This window comes from Pristis pectinata, chromosome 6 (genome assembly GCF_009764475.1).
Source record: "Pristis pectinata isolate sPriPec2 chromosome 6, sPriPec2.1.pri, whole genome shotgun sequence".
NCBI lineage: Eukaryota > Metazoa > Chordata > Chondrichthyes > Rhinopristiformes > Pristidae > Pristis > Pristis pectinata.
The window spans coordinates 89,892,992-89,910,789 of NC_067410.1; the positions used below are offsets into that span (position 1 = coordinate 89,892,992).

General features: G+C 38.1%; 1 protein-coding gene across 7 annotated transcripts in view; it reads right to left on the reverse strand.

Moving 5' to 3' along the window:
- eif4g1a (eukaryotic translation initiation factor 4 gamma, 1a) overlaps positions 1–17,798 on the reverse strand; it is an 87,209-nt gene that overhangs the window by 40,502 nt on the left and 28,909 nt on the right. For all 7 annotated transcript variants that reach the window (XM_052017184.1, XM_052017180.1, XM_052017182.1 and 4 more), the window contains 4 exons: positions 14,349–14,464; positions 10,668–10,760; positions 5,125–5,206; positions 3,607–4,368 (listed from right to left, as the gene is read on the reverse strand). In XM_052017184.1, the coding sequence (XP_051873144.1) occupies positions 3,607–4,368; positions 5,125–5,206; positions 10,668–10,760; positions 14,349–14,464 (1,053 nt within the window). The remainder of the gene's footprint in view (positions 1–3,606; positions 4,369–5,124; positions 5,207–10,667; positions 10,761–14,348; positions 14,465–17,798) is intronic.

Sequence of the window (17,798 nt, forward strand, 5' to 3'; positions counted from 1 at the left end):
CCACATCAGATGGCAGCCCATTCCATACTCCCACCACTGAGTGGAGAAGTTCCCCCTAATCTTTTCCCCTTTCACCTTTGTCCTCTCGTACTTATCTCTCCTAATCTAGGTGGAAAGAGCCCACTCGCATTAACTCTGTCTATACCTCTCATAATTTTGTAAACCTCTATCAAATCTCCCCTCATTCTTCTGCGCTCCAAGGAATAAAGTCCTAACCTGTTCAACCTTTCCCTGTAACTCAACTCCTGAAGACCCGGCAACATTCTAGTAAATCTCCTCTGCACTCTTTCAATCTTACAAATATCCTTCCTATAGTTAGGTGACCAGAACTGCACACGATACTCCAAATTTGGCCTCACCGATGTCTTATAACATCCCAACTCCTATACTCAATACTTTGATTTATGAATGCCAGGATGCTGAAAGCCTTCTTTACAACCCTGTCTACCTGCGACGCCACTTTCAGGGAATTATGTATCTGAACTCCCAGATCCCTTTGTTCCTCCACACTCCTCAGTGCCCTACCATTTACTGTGTATGTCCCCCCAAAATGCAACACCTCACACTTGTCTGCATTAAATTCCATCTGCCAATTTCTGGCCCATTCTTCCAGTTGGTTCAGATCCCTCTGCAAGCCTTGAAAGCCTTCCTCGCTGTCCACTACGCCTCCAATCTTAGTATCACCAGCAAACTTGCCGATCCAATTTACCACATTATCACCTAAGATCATTGATATAGACAATAAACAACAATAGCCCCAGCACAGATCCCTGAGGCACACCACTAGTCACAGGCCTCCAGTCTGAGAAATAATCATCCACTACCACTCTGTCTTCTCCCACACAGCCAATTTCGAATCCAGTTTACAACCTTTCCATGGATACCTAGTGTGTGGACCTTCTGAACTAACCTCCCATGTGGGACCTTGTCAAAGGCCTTACTGAAGTCCATGTAGACAACATCCACAGCCTTTCCTTCATCTACTTTCTTGGTAACCTCCTCGAAAAACTCTACAAGATTCATTAAACACGATCTACCACACACAAAGCCATGCTGACCATCCTTAATCAGCCCTTGGCTATCCAAATACTTGTATATCCGACGAACAAGGAAGTCACATTTGAGGTTTCCCAGTCCTGAGTTTTGAAAAACAACCAATGGGTATACTATCTCTGCACCCACTTTTTAAAAAGACCCTGAAATGCACACCATTTGTCTTGGTGACTTTCTGCATTCAGGCCCATTAGATTCCCCCTTCCCCCCAATACTTTGGCCCTTCTGATTGGGACTGTTACAAGTTCTTCCCTAATATTTGAAACTCACTGATCTGCTCCCTTTGAAATGTTTGCAGTTTTCTACTGTGAAGATTGATGCCAAGTATTAGTTTAAATTAATACTTTACTTCCTATTATTAATTTCCCAGTCTCAATCTACAGGTGTCCTGTATTTACCCTGCCCAGAAACTTCCTTTTTATATACCCGTTAAGTTCTTGCTGCTTGTTTTGATATATGTCAGTTTAGCTTGAATTAATTTTTTGCTGCTTTATTAGCTATTTAGGTCTTCTACTGCCAGTTCCTGAAAAATTCATAGTCCTCTAATCTACCATTAGATGTTGCCACTTTGCATGCTTTAGCTTTTGATTTAATGTCTTCCTTGATCTCATCAACCCTGGTTGGTTTCTCTTTCTGATTGTGATAAATATTTACTGAGCTTTATGAAATAGTACCTGCCATAATGGAGTACAATTCAAATGTGGCATTTAAAAGTAAAGTGGATAACAAAAAGAAACATGCATGGGTAAGGGGAGAGGAAGTGGCTGAATTGTTCTCATCAAGGACTCAATAGGTCAAATGGCCTCCTCCTGTGCAGTAAAACTTCTGAGATTCTGTGAACTCATTACTACTGGCAAAGTAGTGCACTTCAAGAGCACCTAGGCTCAGTATCTACTATATACTGATAAATTTTGGTGCACTGCATCAACATACCACTGATATCACCATTACTTTTCTAGCATAGCCCTACCATATTACTGTGAAAGACGAGACTAGCAACATTGGAATACCACCAATCATCTCACTTGAAAGCCATAAACTCTCTCTCCATCCCACTCTTATTCCACTTTGACCTTCTGCACCCCTTCCATCAAAGGAACAGCAGCTCATCTTTCGACTTGGCACATTGTTGCCTTCCGGGCACAAAACAGAATTCAACAATTTCAGATAACCAGCAATTCCAGCTCTCTCTCTCTCTCTCTCTCTCTCATTTCCAACATTGCCTCTTTCTCCTTTTCCAGTAATATGAAATGACAGATAAACTTTAGAATTAATATCTCCTTTAGTTTTTCACTGGTCTTCATTCAGCCAGCTCCAACAGTTTCATTCAATCTCCCATCCATCACTTTCAAACTTTCTGTAGTTTTCTCCAACCCGCCCCGCTTTGCAATTAAAATTTGTTTTAATTCGATTTTTCGATTAATGAAAGGCCATTAATCTCTCATATTTCATCTCCATAGACACGATTTGCTTAGTATTTCCTGCAATTTCTATTACATAAATCATCACTAGCCTTCACCAGTTCTGACAAAGGGTCTTGAACCTGAAACATCAGTTTCCAAAGAAGCTGCCTGACCTGTTGAGCTTTTCCAGCAGCTGCAGTTTTTCTGATTGTCATTTACTGCTCTTCCGTTAATGATTGTAAATCGTTAGCCATTCTACCATAAAAGCAGCTCGAGGGCCTTCACCTAGATTCTTAGTGCAACTAAGCAATGAATGCAATCATGGCATATTCCATATATTTTCAAAATACATTATAGAAACTTTACTGTACCAAAATCTAGAAGTGCAAAGGAAGCACAAATTGAGGGATCCTTTACACTCATTTCAAACAAGGGAACCCAATATTAATAACTGATAATCTTGCTTAAACAATCCTTTTAAACCTAGAATGATCTCAGGAAAATATACTAATGCTTATGTCCAGATATGAAAGACAACAAGCAGGCAGCGTTATTTGTCAAACCACCTGCAAAACCACAACTCGTTAGAACCATAGAACACTACAGCACAGAACACTCGGCCCTTCTAGTCTGTGCCAAAATGTTATTCCACTAGTCCCATTTACCTGCACCCAGTCCATAACCCTCCAGACCTCTCCCATCCATGTATCTATCCAATTTATTCTTAAAACTCAAGAGTGAGCCCGCATTTACTACATCTGATGGCAGCCCGTTCCACACTCCCACCACTCTTCGAGTGAAGTTCCCCCTAAACCTTTCCCCTTTCACCCTAAAGCCATATCCTCTCGTACTTCTCTCTCCTAATCTAGGTGGAAAGAGCCTACTCACATTAACTCTATGCCCCTCAATTTTGTAAACCTCTATCAAGTCTCCCCTCATTCTTCTACGCTTCAAGGAATAAAGTCCTAAACCTGTTCAATCTTTCATTCCATGACACAGAGAGAAGTTAAGGAATTTAAAGTAATAGCACTTAACTTCAACTCAACTGTTTCCACCTACATCCCTACAGAATGTTGACATCAACACATATACTTAACATAAGACCTTCTCTGCAATGCTGTACAATACTCTCAACATCTATTACCAATACCTTGCATAGAATTGTCATTAGTCTGTGATAAAGTAGCTGCTGATGGCAAGGCATCCTGCGTTTGGACTTCTACAATGTCCTCCTCTTCCTCCTCCTCCTTTTCCTTTTCCTCTTCCTCTTTTTCCTTTTCCTCCTTCTCCTCAGAAGGTGCTAAGTCTACTTCATTCTCTTCAAATTTCGGTGCTTCAGGCTCAGAAATGGGACTGATGTGAGATTCCTGCCGAGCTTCTGAAACTTCCGAATCCTGTTCTATTGAAAGCTCCAGTCCATTAGTCAACTTTGGTTCTTCAGGTTGTGCAATGGGCGAATCCACTACAGGTTCAAGTGGGGGTTCAACTGGAGGCTCAGGTACTTGACTAGGCTCAACTTCCTGTGTTGGCATAAAACCATTACTTTCCACTGTCAAGTCTTTTGAGCTAGATTCATCTGGAATCGCCTCTTCTTTCTGTGGCTCTTGTACCTCTGTTTCACTTTTCTGCATTTTTTTAGCTTCCTGTGGCAAAGAAATAGGTTCTGCCAAAGGGTTCATTTCATCATCATCACCATCAGGTGGCACAGAATCTGTCACAGTCACATCACAAGGGATTGCAATGTTTGTAGTGTCCTCTGGCTCTGTGATCGGAGTTTCCTGGACTTCTTCAGAGTCTGTTTCTTTAGTGTTATTTTCAGACTTGCTTTCTACAATTTCAGGTGAAATAGATTTCTCAAGTTGGTTCAGCTCTTCTACTGGTTTAGATATCACTGCAGGAGACTTGGGCTTATCTATGAAAATCAAAAAAAGATTACTTGATACCAGGAACATCACATACAACTCAAAACTGACAATGAGCTTTTGGGAGAGATAACAAGATTGTCTAGATAAGCCCCAAACCATAGGTCAAGGAAGTACTGAGGCAGTTTACATCCAACTCTATGATATTATGAGTATATGATGACTTGTGGATTTTCTCCAATACATTGTTTAAAGCTTCAGCAGCCACCTTGTGCCTCTGAAGAATATCTAATATAAATGTTTTAAGTTTGGGTTCCAGCAAATGAACATTTACCGAATTTCAAACAGACTTTGCAGTTCAAAAGACAGATGTCTAGTCAGTGCAAGGAAATAACTTACAATTCCATTTAAAAAGTATAGAAAAGTGGTATCAGTCCTGTAGTAGCTAACCCAATTGCAGTTGTTTGCAGTAAGCTAGTGCTCCACATAACTGAAGAAATTGGCACAAACATCAAAATGGTAAATAAATTTGGTACTGATAAATTAATCAAGGACCAAGCAATGCAAACTTCAGAGTTTAGGGTACAAGTTTGTAAATGATTTTCTTGGAAGAATTCTCCCAAAACTTGAATATATTAAAAAAAATCACTAGTTACAAAAATATACTTGGAAACAAATCTCAATAAAATTATGCAGTTTGGTTAACGACCATCCATACTGAAAATATACCATCAACTTTTGTTGTGCAGAATTAAATTGTTGCCTCATTCTAATATTGGACTGAGCAGCTGAGCTTTTCAACTTACCTGGCCGGATGACAACTGGTACCGGATGAGGACTTTCTCCATTTGCCTGTACAGCACCACCTCCTTCTAAACTTCCTGCAGACTGTTATACAAGAAAGGACAGAAGACTGATATATGTGTAATTAATATCCAATGTTTACATTCCCTCCAAATAATTTGATGCCCATTTAAAATTTCAATCAAAGACTGTAGCTTTTCTTAGGGAGATCTGAAGCAGATTTCAACTGCAAAAAGTACACTAGTAAAAACCAATGTCACCCCCCCACAGAAATCGCTAAATAGCCAGAGATGAAGTATCTGTAACACCATTTTAATTTTGGTAGCAGAATAATTTCTGGCAACACAGGTAGTGGCAGGGGAGAGAATAATGTAGGATTAGGTGCAAATGAGTGGTTGACGGTCAGCATCTCAGTGAGCCAGAGCCTGTTCCTATATAGTATCTCTGACTCTATACACTTGCACACTTCATATGCATACATTTACTTAACAGTTAATATTATTCAGCATTCACAGAAGTTCTCAATGGTTGAAAAAAAAATTCATTCCCTGCTTTCCAAAGAATCATAGAAAACTTGCAACACAAATGGAGACTATTCAGCTAATTGGATGCATGTTGAACAAAACGCCAGCCAGCCTCAACCTACCTTCCAGCATTTGGTCCTTAGCCCTGCAGATCACATCTCTTCAAGTACTTTTAAATGTGACTGTTTCCACCTCCAACATATATTCAGGTTAGAGTACCAGACCCTTTCTCACCCTCCAGGTTAAAAAGAATTCCTCATTCCCCTCTAATCCTTCTACCTGTTATTTTAAATCACTGACATTTGATCCATCTGCTAAGGAAAATAGTTCCTTCCTATTCACTCCATACATATATTATAACTTACGCAATCACCTCTTACTCCTCCGTTCCAAAACAACCACCTCAGTCTATTCATAACATTTCTTTACAGCTAATAATTTTCCATTTCAGTAGCATCCTTGTGCATCCCCTTTCTATTGTAATCCCATTTTACAGTTCCTCTCCAGGTTATGAATGCCCAACTTGCAGACACCCCATACACACAGACAAGTTTTGGGAGACCGCCAGGATGGATTTGTAGGGTACTATGGGGCTGAAGTCTTCTTCTGCCAGATGGGAAGGGGTCATTTCCACACGCCTTCACCCCACCCCGCCCCCCCCAGATGAGCAGAGCTGGGGGGTGCGGAGACACTGCCATCACAGATGTTTATGCGATCCTCAATCCTCTCCCACACAGTTTTTATTCATTTCTACTTAAGAATAGTTCAAGTTACAAACAGTTCTCAGGAATGGAATCCTATTGTAACCTGGGGGCTGCCTGTATTTGTAATGTGGTGACTAGAAAAGTACACAAGCTGTAGTTTAATTATTATTATAGCATAAATTCCCCTGCACTTTTATTCCCAAACCATAGCTCAAAGGAAATAATTCCACATACTTTAACATTTATTGACCTTCCAGCTTAAGGTTCCATTTACTTTTGCCCCCAAAACTGCATTAAGGACAACTTTATTATCCAAGACTAATGACCCAGCATCCCTCCATTCCTCCACAACTCTTGCTATCCTCCAAATTTATTGTGTATTCACTTGCCTTGCTGCACCTTTCCAAATGCATCACCTCATTCCTCTGAATTAAATTATATTGGCCAATTTTTCTGCCTAACGGACTAGACCATCTATAGGAGACAAGAGACTCCACATGCTGTAATGTGGAGCAAAAAAACAAGCTACTAGAGGAACTCAGCAGGTCAGGCAGTATGTGTGAAGGCAAAGAGATAATCAATGTTTTGGATGGAAACTCTGCATTGAAACAGAGGAGATAGCCAGTCATACTGGACCATCTTGGAATCATGTCTGTTCACCCAACTAGAAAATATCAGTTGTTGCTCTCTTGACCTTTCTCCTTGTACACTGTCATCCACAGTGCTTTGGTCTCAACTCTGGCTACATTTTTCAAGTAACAGGCAATGTTCTTTATTAAAAATGCAACTGGATAGAGCTGAAATCTTAATTAGCTAAAGAGTTATATGAACAAAGTGAGATTGCTTAGCAACATAACAATATTTTATATATTTTTTTTAGTTTTGTCAGTTAAATGCAACATCTGAATAATATGTGGCCATATTCCCAAACACCAAGATTATGGAGCTTGACAGGACCGCATTTCAATAACGCTAAACTAATGCTGAACAATTTGAATATATGCATAGAACTAATTTTACCACCCTATCCACAGGCAATACCACTAGGCATATGGTTACTGACCTAACATTGTCAAGTAATGAAAAAGTATTAATCTCACTTTAGCATTACCACCTACTATTTTTCCTACCAGTTACCTTAAATCTATGTCCCATAGCTATGGCAAATTCTGCTACAGGAAATCGGTCCTTCCTATCCATTCTAGACCTTTCAATTTTATACACCAGTTGCATCTCATCAGCCTCCTCTTTTCCAAAGAAAATAGCTAGGGCTGTTGAGCAATTAAAAAGAAGTTTTAATTGCACTGTTAAAAACATGCCAGTATATCAATTATTTATGGTCTGAATTTATTGGTTAAACATTTAAATATTTCAATGATTTATGTGTTTCATTAATTTAATTTAAATCTAAATAAAACTAATGAAACAATTAAGTTTTTGACAGTTTTGAAAGCTAGTTGCTAAGCTGTTCTTTTCTTCCACTGTAGGTAGGGCTTCTTCTTGTTGAAAGTCCAGCTAGAATCTACGTGAATATCAAATACCTCAACTATCCTTAAAAAATTTAATCAAGTTAATCAAACCTTCATTAATTGCTAACCAGTTTGCTGACAACACCTGAACAAAATGGTTGCAGGTTGAGTCGGTAGTAAGGAAGGCAAATGCAATGTTAGCATTCATTTCAAGAGGACTAGAATATAAAAGCCAAGGATGTAATGCTGAGGCTTTATAAGGCGTTGGTCAGACCACATTTGGAATACTGAGAGCAGTTTTGGGCCCCATATCCAAAGGATGTGCTGGCATGGGACAGGGTCCAGAGGAGGTTTACAAGAATGATCCTGGGAACGAAAGGCATAACATACAGGGAGGATTTGATGGTTCTGGGCCTGTACTCGCTGGAGTTTAGAAGGACGAGGGGGCGATCTCATTGAAACCTACCGAATATTGAAAGGCCTGGAGAGAGTGGACATGGAGAGGGTGCTTCCCAGCAGTGGGAGAATCTAGGACCAGAGGGCACAGTCTCACAATAGAAGGACATCTCTTTAGAACAGAGATGAGGGAGAATTTCTTTAGCCAGATGGTGGTAAATCTGTGAAATTCATTGCCACAGACAGCTGTGGAGGACAAGTCTTTGGGTATACTTAAAGCAGAGGTTGATAGGTTCTTGATTAGTAAGGACGTCAAAAGTCATGGGGAGAAGGCAGGAAAATGAGTTGAGACAGAAGAATAAATCAGCCATGATTGAATGACGGAGCAGACTCAAATGGGCCAAACAGCCTAATTCTGCTCCTATGTTTCTTGGTCTAAAATTGTAAAATTCTTCTGAATAGCAGAATCGAGTAATTCCGAGACAAGTGGTTAGCAATGAATTAAGACAATGGTCAGAAAAATTTCAGAATTTACTTCTTTCACATCAAAGCCATGATTCTTTTGCTGCAAAATGAACTTTGGTACCAAAGTGTTTGTGACAACAGAATGTAATTACAATCAAATACTACTTTTGGAGTGCAAGCCATTTCAGAGAATTCCATGGTTGTAAAAATCACTTAAATACTTTGACAAAGTGAATGACCCATGCCAAAAACATTCAAGCAGATTTGAGGAACACCAACTCAGGACTGCAACATAGTGAATACAATGCCAGGATGACATCTGGTATTGATGGAACTAAGCAGCAGATGGGTTAAAAGGCACTACACAAGACCAAACCTCCAATGTCAAAAGGAACAGAAAACAAAGATAAAGTGCTATGTAACAGCCTTGCTGCAGAAGATGGCAGCATAGAATTATACTGAAAATGGGGAAAAATGCGATGATCTGCAGTAAAGTTGCTTTTTGCATCATATGGGATAGTAAATAATGGCCTGGATTTTGCTCAGTTTTGCCTTCAAGTTCCTCCAAGCTCCCAAACAGCCACTTGAACGCATCAGCCCTGAATTTGCTGGCTGAAAGCATGCCATAAATTCCTAGCTGCAATCTTCAAGTCTAAGTGACTTTGGAAGCCTCCAAGAATCTGATTGCATATTGTGGCACATTACATCTTGCTCAATCATTTGAATGATTATATTGATTCAAGGAAAAATATGGTAATTTACATGTTTTAAATAACTAAAATGTTACAAAAATTTCATAATTAAGCATGGGAATGTGTTTTAAGTTATTTGCATTTTAAAATTTAATTCAAACCATTGGATATTTCCAATTACAAATACTGTATTAGGAGGTCATAATGTGGTCCTCTTTACACAGAGGAAATCCATTACTAAGTGGATGACACTTTGCAGAACACCTCCATTCAGCATGCAATGGTGACCGAACTTCCAGTTGAATGTCACTTGAATCACCAACTCTCTCACTCAGACTTTAGGTTTTAGCCTCCAACAATGATTCAATGAAACTCAATGCAAACTCAAGGAGCAGCATATCATCTTTTGACTGGGCACTTTCAACCTTCAGATTTCAACAGATTTAACAATTTCAGGCAAATAGGTAGCAACTTCTTTCCCCTGCCTTTCTGAAAATTTCAGATGTGTTTATCTCCTCTTAATGGTAACTTCAAGTCATCTTCTGTTAATCACTAAGCCTTACCATCACCCCTCAACCATATCACTTGTATTAGTCACTCACTCCATCTCCAACTGTCACAGACCATCTGTTTTGTTCTTTCTGCCCCCCATTATGAATACCCCTCCACTCACCTTCCCCAGCCTTCTCTGCAACTTAGCACAAGTTTCAGTCCTAACTTTCCCAGTCCTAATTAGGTCATTGATCTAAATCTGTTAACCATTTTTCTTCATGGGTGCTGACAGAAGACACCATTTCTATCAATTCCTGTATTTAATTTGGAGTGTATCAGCGCACAGTTCTCAGAGCATCAGAGTTCAATAAATGTTAGAAGTTCCGCATATTGGTATCTATGGTTTAATCAGGGGCAGATGAAAAATACTGTTAAAGTCCAAATTGACAGATCTACAAAAAGCAGCTGTAACACTGCAAATGTAGCAAAATCAAGTGAAATTTTAGAAAGCAAAGCCCCGAAAATGATCAACAGTATGCACAAAATTAATCTGCAACAGAAAAGGTAAAGATTTTTCAAAAATAAGATGACACATTTGCTTAATGGCCTGCATATTTCCTACACAATCTAATACGGTGTACTAAGCAGTACATAAATATTGCCAGTTATGTCTATGTTTTTAAAATGTTTCATTTATAAAACTAAAAAAGTGTAAATCTGTATCAGGAAAGTGAAAAGCATAAGCCATACCCAGATTCTACAAGCAGGACAGTAGGAGCCAGCACCCAGCATATATTACTTGCCTGTGGTGGTGTTGGTGTAGAACCTGATCTTCCTCCAGACATAATCTCTTCTGTGATGTCTTTTCCACCCTGGTTTGGATCCCTAATCCGGATCTATTAAGTAAAATATCCAGAAAATAGATACATCAAGGAATCTCCCTGCTTATAAAAGTTGTCAATGAGAGAAGAATCTATTAATTTGAGACTTCACTTTGTTTGATCTTTCCTCTACAGAAGTAGGCTTCATATTAACAAAGACCACCAACTCATGGCAGGAAAGAATAGGAGAAAAGGAAAACTTTACATCTCCGCAACACAATTTGAAATGAAATTGAGGGGATTCTAAATGTACAGTGAATTTTCAAAGCATGAAAGCCATGACATAATTCTCATTCTTTTCTACCCAACAACAATAAGGCCAATAAGGCATCATAAAACATATTGTACAAGAAACTGACAATTTAAAAAATAAACACCAACTTTGTGATAAGTACTTCCATGTATTAAGAACTCAATGGACACTACTTTACGTAGCTAGCTTTAAGTCTAAGATGCCCAAGTTGAAAAGCCATCTTCCACCGGAGAATGCATGCACAAGGCAAAATTTAATGTCATAAGTGTCACTGTATTTCCAACTCAAAACTACTCCAATTAAGATAGGTATACCTCTACACTCACTTTCAAAGATTTAAAATTTAACTTTTTCACTCAGAGGGCAGCAAATCTTTGGAATTCTTTACCCAAGGCAGCTCTGGAAGCTCATTTGCTGAGTAAAATCAAGACAAATGGATGGATAGATTTTTACATATTGAGAAAAATTAGGGATTTGTGCTAGTGCAGGGAAGAGGCAGGAAGTAAATGATCTTATTGTGCTGAATGGCCTACTCCCTTTTTTTAAAATGTTCTTATCCACAGTTTCCAGTGGAAACCCACAAAGTACAAAACATGGAAATAATGGCAGATTGCTAGATGAAACTCTAGACATCCAACAAACAATAAACCAAGAGAGCAAGAGCAAACACCAACTAGGTCCTCTCTAGTTTAACTGTGATCAGATTAGCAATGTGACATTAAGCACTTCGGTTACTAAGGCCAACACTCTTCATTTCCCTACACACAAATAGCAGTGTGGCAGGCTCTATAGGGGGAAAGAAAATAAAAGCAAAGGATATGAAAGTATCGAGGAAAGAACGAGGGATCAGTATAGGCTCACATCAGCCCAAACAAGAAGCCTAGCAATATTATGCAGAATTCAATTCCACTTCATTTGCCATCACAACATCAAGAACATTGAGAGGATGACTTATTGATAACGAGAATCAAAATCATTGGATCAAAACTCATTACAGGGAAATCCAAAGTGCAACACTGAGGAGTGATTCAGCAGGTCAGCAACTGATGAGGTACAGTCTTTTAGCCCAGCCATTAATCAGAGTCCCTATCTGTTCAAGCAGGTGTACAGGATTGCATGGTAGTACAAGAAACTGCAGCTATTTTCTCTGCCAGTTTTTCAAAAAGGAAATACATTTGAGTACTCGCTGGGTACATAAAATGAAGTTAAATGCACATGGTGCTTTTAAAAACTAAGCAATTCATACCAATGAAAATAAATGCCATGAGTTGCAAAGCACCAACATTGTGATTGTGTGCACAGTCTACCATATGACTCAAAAGGCCAGAGCTCACAATCAACCAAATTATGAAATTTACTGCAGAAAGGTAGACTACATTTACCAATGCAAGAATCCTTTCAAATGACTGGATTTATACTTTTGCAATGTTTCTCAATCTTCCCACCTCTAAGATGAGCCCCTCTTAATCTGCAGTAGTAAATTGTTTCTAGTTCTTATTACAAAATTATATATTTCAAATTAGTTATTTTTCTTTCTCACTCTCATCAATCCAATCTTGCCTTTTACTCATCCTGCATCTTATTTAATTCAACATACATCCATTTTCTTCTAGTTACTAATCTAATTTTACAACCATTAAACTTAAAAGTTAATTGGTTATAGAAATAAACTACTGGTTCCTAATACATCACCATGTCCACAAATGACTTGCATTTCCAGGAAATCCATTCCAAGCAATTTGAACTAAAAGGTTATGAGTCTAACTCAAAATAGACCATTATATTCTGGGCTACCAACAGAAGAATTATTGTGAAATCATATGCATATAATTACAGCTTTTTCTGCCTACACAAGTGGCAGCCCTTCAGAACCACGTGCTCAAGTTCTTTGGGAAGTTTCAAGGTCATGAAAGATGCTACACAAACTCCAGCTATTTACTACCTTTAGAGGCCAGATGACTGCTACAAGTTCAGCAAGAAACTCTTCTCAATCCTAAAGCAATTCACAGCATTATACCAAGCTAAGCAAAATAAAGACTGTCAAATGATTAAATTCATTGCAAGTAATGGAAACATTTTTCAAAATGCACTTTAAATTTCACATCGCTCCATAGGTTTGCCCCTTCATATTCCTTGTAAGCTCTTCCCATCATACAAACCTTACAGATCCTTGTTCCTCTAAATTCCATCTTCCCAATGTCTTTCATCCCTTCTATCGGCAACAATGGGTTGATTATCAATGGCTTGGTTACTACCCTCAAACTTAGAGGAGCTATTTTGGAATACGTTATAGCAAGGCACCCAACACTTGTGAAAACCGATACTGAGAGAAGGATAAGCAGCAGAACTTTGCATAATACAAAGTGATAATTTTATGTATATCAATTTATCAGAATTTAACACAGATCCAGAATCAATAGTGCAATTTTAAAGCTGTAGTGAATGAGGAGGGGGAGAGAGGATGACACTATAGAAGAAACCAGTGTACAGATCAGGCAAGACCTGTAAAAAAAAACCCCAATGACAGCAAGACAAACACCTCTAGGTCCCTGCACGCATCTGTTAACTGCAGTCCTTACTGCTGGACAATCATCTCCAGCAGGAGAGCAATTACCATATTGTGGTTTTCATTCACAAACTTATCACTGTTGCAATTCTAGGTACAGCTTCACCTCAGGTGTAACACAGAGAGGAAAGGGGCAACCAGGTCAACAAGTAAATGGGATGTTGCTGGCAGACTGCTTTTACCCTGAAGGTAAAGAATTGACATTTGGGGTCTGTGCAAACCACAAATTTGAGATTGGGACATCAACAAGTCTTTCATCCTAATACAGTACAATCCTAATGCAACACACATTGCCAAACTGGCTGGCTCCATCCAAACCCATTGCCTGTGCAGATCACAAATGCAAGGACTGCACTGCTTCTTTCAAAACCCACATGGGCAGTATTTAAAGTACCCATTTAATTTAAATAAACACATTAATTTGCATTTTTAATTAAGCACTATTGCTAATAAACATCTTCTTTGAAATGCTTTTCCAAGTTTGAAGGGCTTCAAAGTTCTGCTGTCAAAATAAAATTGGTATTGTAAATTATATTCTTTTGTCAGGAAATAGAGGGCATTAGAGCAAGAACTTTCGCATCAATCCCAGCATCAACTACGCTAGAATATAACAGCAGCTAATTTAGAAGCGTAAAAGGCAGTTAATTTTCAGTAGAAACATCTCACTGAATATTTACCCAATTTACCTATAGTTTTAAGTTTCTTGACAATAATGAGAAGAATTCAATATTGGCAAAAAATTGAAATAGCCAACCCAGGAGATGGCAGTTTAGCATAGACCTACCTGTTTACGTTCTCTTTTTGGAGGCATTTGTGGCTGTGTTGGATTTATCATAACAGTGGCAGGTGCCACTGGCGCAGAATATGGTTGCACTCCTTGTGTTGCTGGATAATAGGTTCCTGAAGAGACAAAGTTTCAGCAACATAAAGAATAGCCCATCCTTTAACAGTCAACCTCTGATGTTTCCTTTTGAGAAAAAAATCTACTTCAGGATTATTAATAACGTAAAGTTTGTAGGAAACCAAGTTAATGCTAAAAACTGAAATAGATAAGAATTATTGGCTTCTCTCACCGAAGAAATTACAGAAAGACCAGAATGAAAAAACATTAGTCACCAACTACCTAGAATGCAAAAGTCAAGTATATACATTAGAATACACATTGCTGTTATACCCCGAACCTTCAAAGAAAAATGCAGTCTCAACTTCCCTCTTCTCAACAATCTAACATCCATATTATAAATGCCTTCCTTCAAATGCTTACCGGCTAGAAGACATTCATAGTAGCAATCTGGAGAAATACTTTAAAAGTCACAATATAAACAATTACTTTTCAAACACAGGAGCTAAATCTTGGATGGATGGACGTCTTCCCTTTGAATTTAACATTAATTGCTTTAGAGTTTTGGACAAATTTTCCATTGCTTCATTAACCCACTTTTAGTTTTCATAGTTGAATGCTAAATTCTGGCTGCACTATGAGGCACACTAATTTGAGCACAAAAACTAGAATACTTCCTTTTCTAATTTTCTCACTTCACTGTGACATCTTTGATTTCTTGCTAGTTTACTGCTTCATAAATGTGCAACAATCTCCAGTAGCTTAACCATTATAAGCAAGTCATGCTTGCATTGGAGAGGGTGTAGAGATTTAGCAGAACACTGCCTGGAATGGAATGTTTCAATTATAAGGAGAGACTAAATAAGTTTTTCCTTGAAATGGAGGAGGCCAAGAAGAACCTGAGAGGTGGTATACAAAATTATGGGAAGCATAGATAGATGGATAGTGAGAACCTCTTCCCCATAGCAGAGGCATCTAAAATCAGGAGTAAGAGGGTTAGAAGGGATCAGAGGAAATATGTTTTCACCCATTCTGGAATACGCTCAGCAGGGTGATGGTGGAGGCAGGTACTCAGAACATTTGAAGAACACCTGATTGAGCACATGAATTTCCAACCCATTGAAGGCCATAGACCAAATGCTGGTAAATGTGTTTAGTTTAGTCAGCATGAACATGGTGGGCCAAAGGCCCATTTGTGCTGTAGGACTATGACCCTTCATCTAAAAATCACATACAAAAACTCTGAAGATCCGATAAACACCATCAATAGAACATCATTCTACCTTACAAGTGCATTACAACAGTTTTCAGTATTGAAAGTCCTCAGCAATTTATATTACAAAAATCTCAGCATACACTGGAGCAGGAACTTGGACCTTACTGACCTATAAGCCACAGATACTCAATATAACCAAGCTTGCACTACCCTTTTCAACTTTGATTTTACTTTTAATATCTGATGAACTGGCTTTAATACACAAAGTCTTTAACAAACATATTGGAGTGTATAAGCCTCCATTTTTCAACGTGTATGTGTTCTACTACGACATCCATTTTTCAAAGGTCACTCCACACAAGCTATTGGAGCAAGTAACCAAAAAGATCTTATGCAATCTTAAAACAAGTGAAGACTTAGAATTTCAGAGTTTAGCATCTTAAGTCATTGAAGGCAAAGACACTAATGGTGTAGCATAGTAAAACTGGGTATAAACTGCACAAAAGCACATCTTATCCATGCTCTTACACAAGCACAAGGATTTCAAAAACTGAAAACTGCAAAAGCTGAAAAGAAAATTGCAGTTGAAAAATTATCCCCAACTTGTGGATACACAAATATCTGATGGTGCATCACAAGTGAGATCTCAATCTAGAAGTACCCCATCTCAGAAGGAAGTTCAAAGAAAATAGAGTAAAAGTCAGATTTAAAGACCTTCACATTATTCAATGATTTACCACAATAGTTAGGAAGTCAAATAACTATTGTGGTGAATCAGTGAGTTGTATTTGGCATGCATCTTCTAAAAATATTGATACTAAATCTGAAAACTAATTTTGGTTTCAACTTTGTATGCAGAAACTTTTAATTCCCATGTACATTTTAACCATTATGAATAACTTTGAAGCAAAAAATTTCAAATTCTACAGTAAATCCAATCACCAAAAAACAGTCTACCAATGACTTACACTGGTCCAGCAAATTCAGCTAGGAAATCCATCAGGACCATCAACTACCTTTAAAAAATAAATGCAAAAGGAACTTACTGGCACTTGCAAACTACCTCAACACAAATGGTGAAAGCAAACATTTGAAAAAATGAAATGGGCTATTCCTCCTTTCAATATTTCATGTTGAAACGTTTACATGTCCATTTGAGTACATGGAAAGCACTTGACCAAAAATTTAAACATCACAAGTGAAAAACTTCAACCACTGATCAAGCTGTCATAGGGGGAATGTGCAAGTGAATTATGTTCCCTTCCACTTAACTTTTTTTTGTTTTTAAAACTGCAGTGGTCATTGAAACATGAAATAAAGATCTTGCACTCAGATAACTGCATTATTGACTTTAAAAGGAGCACAGACTATATTTAGATTCCAACAACAAGAACAGCCACAAAATAAAAAAAAAGATCCAACTCCAGACTACCTAATTTAGCATTAACACTTGTTCAAAATGTTTACACCCTTAAAATTAGCTGAGGCAAGTGCACTTAGTTTTCCAATTTCAAATGTGGAAGTGTACAGTATAAAGTCTAAATCACTTCAAATAGTCCTCGTTAAAGATTAACTGCTGATTCTAGCAAAGCACAATACATGCAGAAGTATACTAACAGTGGAAAAAATATGGTCAGCATTGTAAACATAATGCAAACTATTCTGCTCAATCCAACTTTAAAAGCAATAACATGCACTTCCAATTCACTGACAAACGCACAGCGAATTGACAAATTGTCCATACATGGTCACATTTCATAAAGTAATTGATGAAACCTCCCATTGCATTGTAAAAGGCTGCTCAAAGTTTTTTTAAAAAACATGTTTACTAATTGTTTCTTTGTAACCAAGATGAAAAACAACTCATCTTCAAAACTTTTAAGATATCACACAAAAAGTATCTGAGTTTATTTTGGGGGTGGGAAGGGGGTTTAAAGAGAAGAATGGGAAGAAGGAAACTTTAAAGCATTTATAAAATATTGGTTAGAGGACATAAAATAATAGGAATAAACAAATAGAGGTTGACAGCATCATTCGGATCAACACTGCACTTCCAGCTATTCACAATTCTGTCCTGAAAAAAATGCATTGCACTGACTTTAAATTCAACAATGATACCATGCCAAGAGTGCCGAGTCATGTGTACTGAAAGTGAATAAGCATGTAAAGCAAGCAAT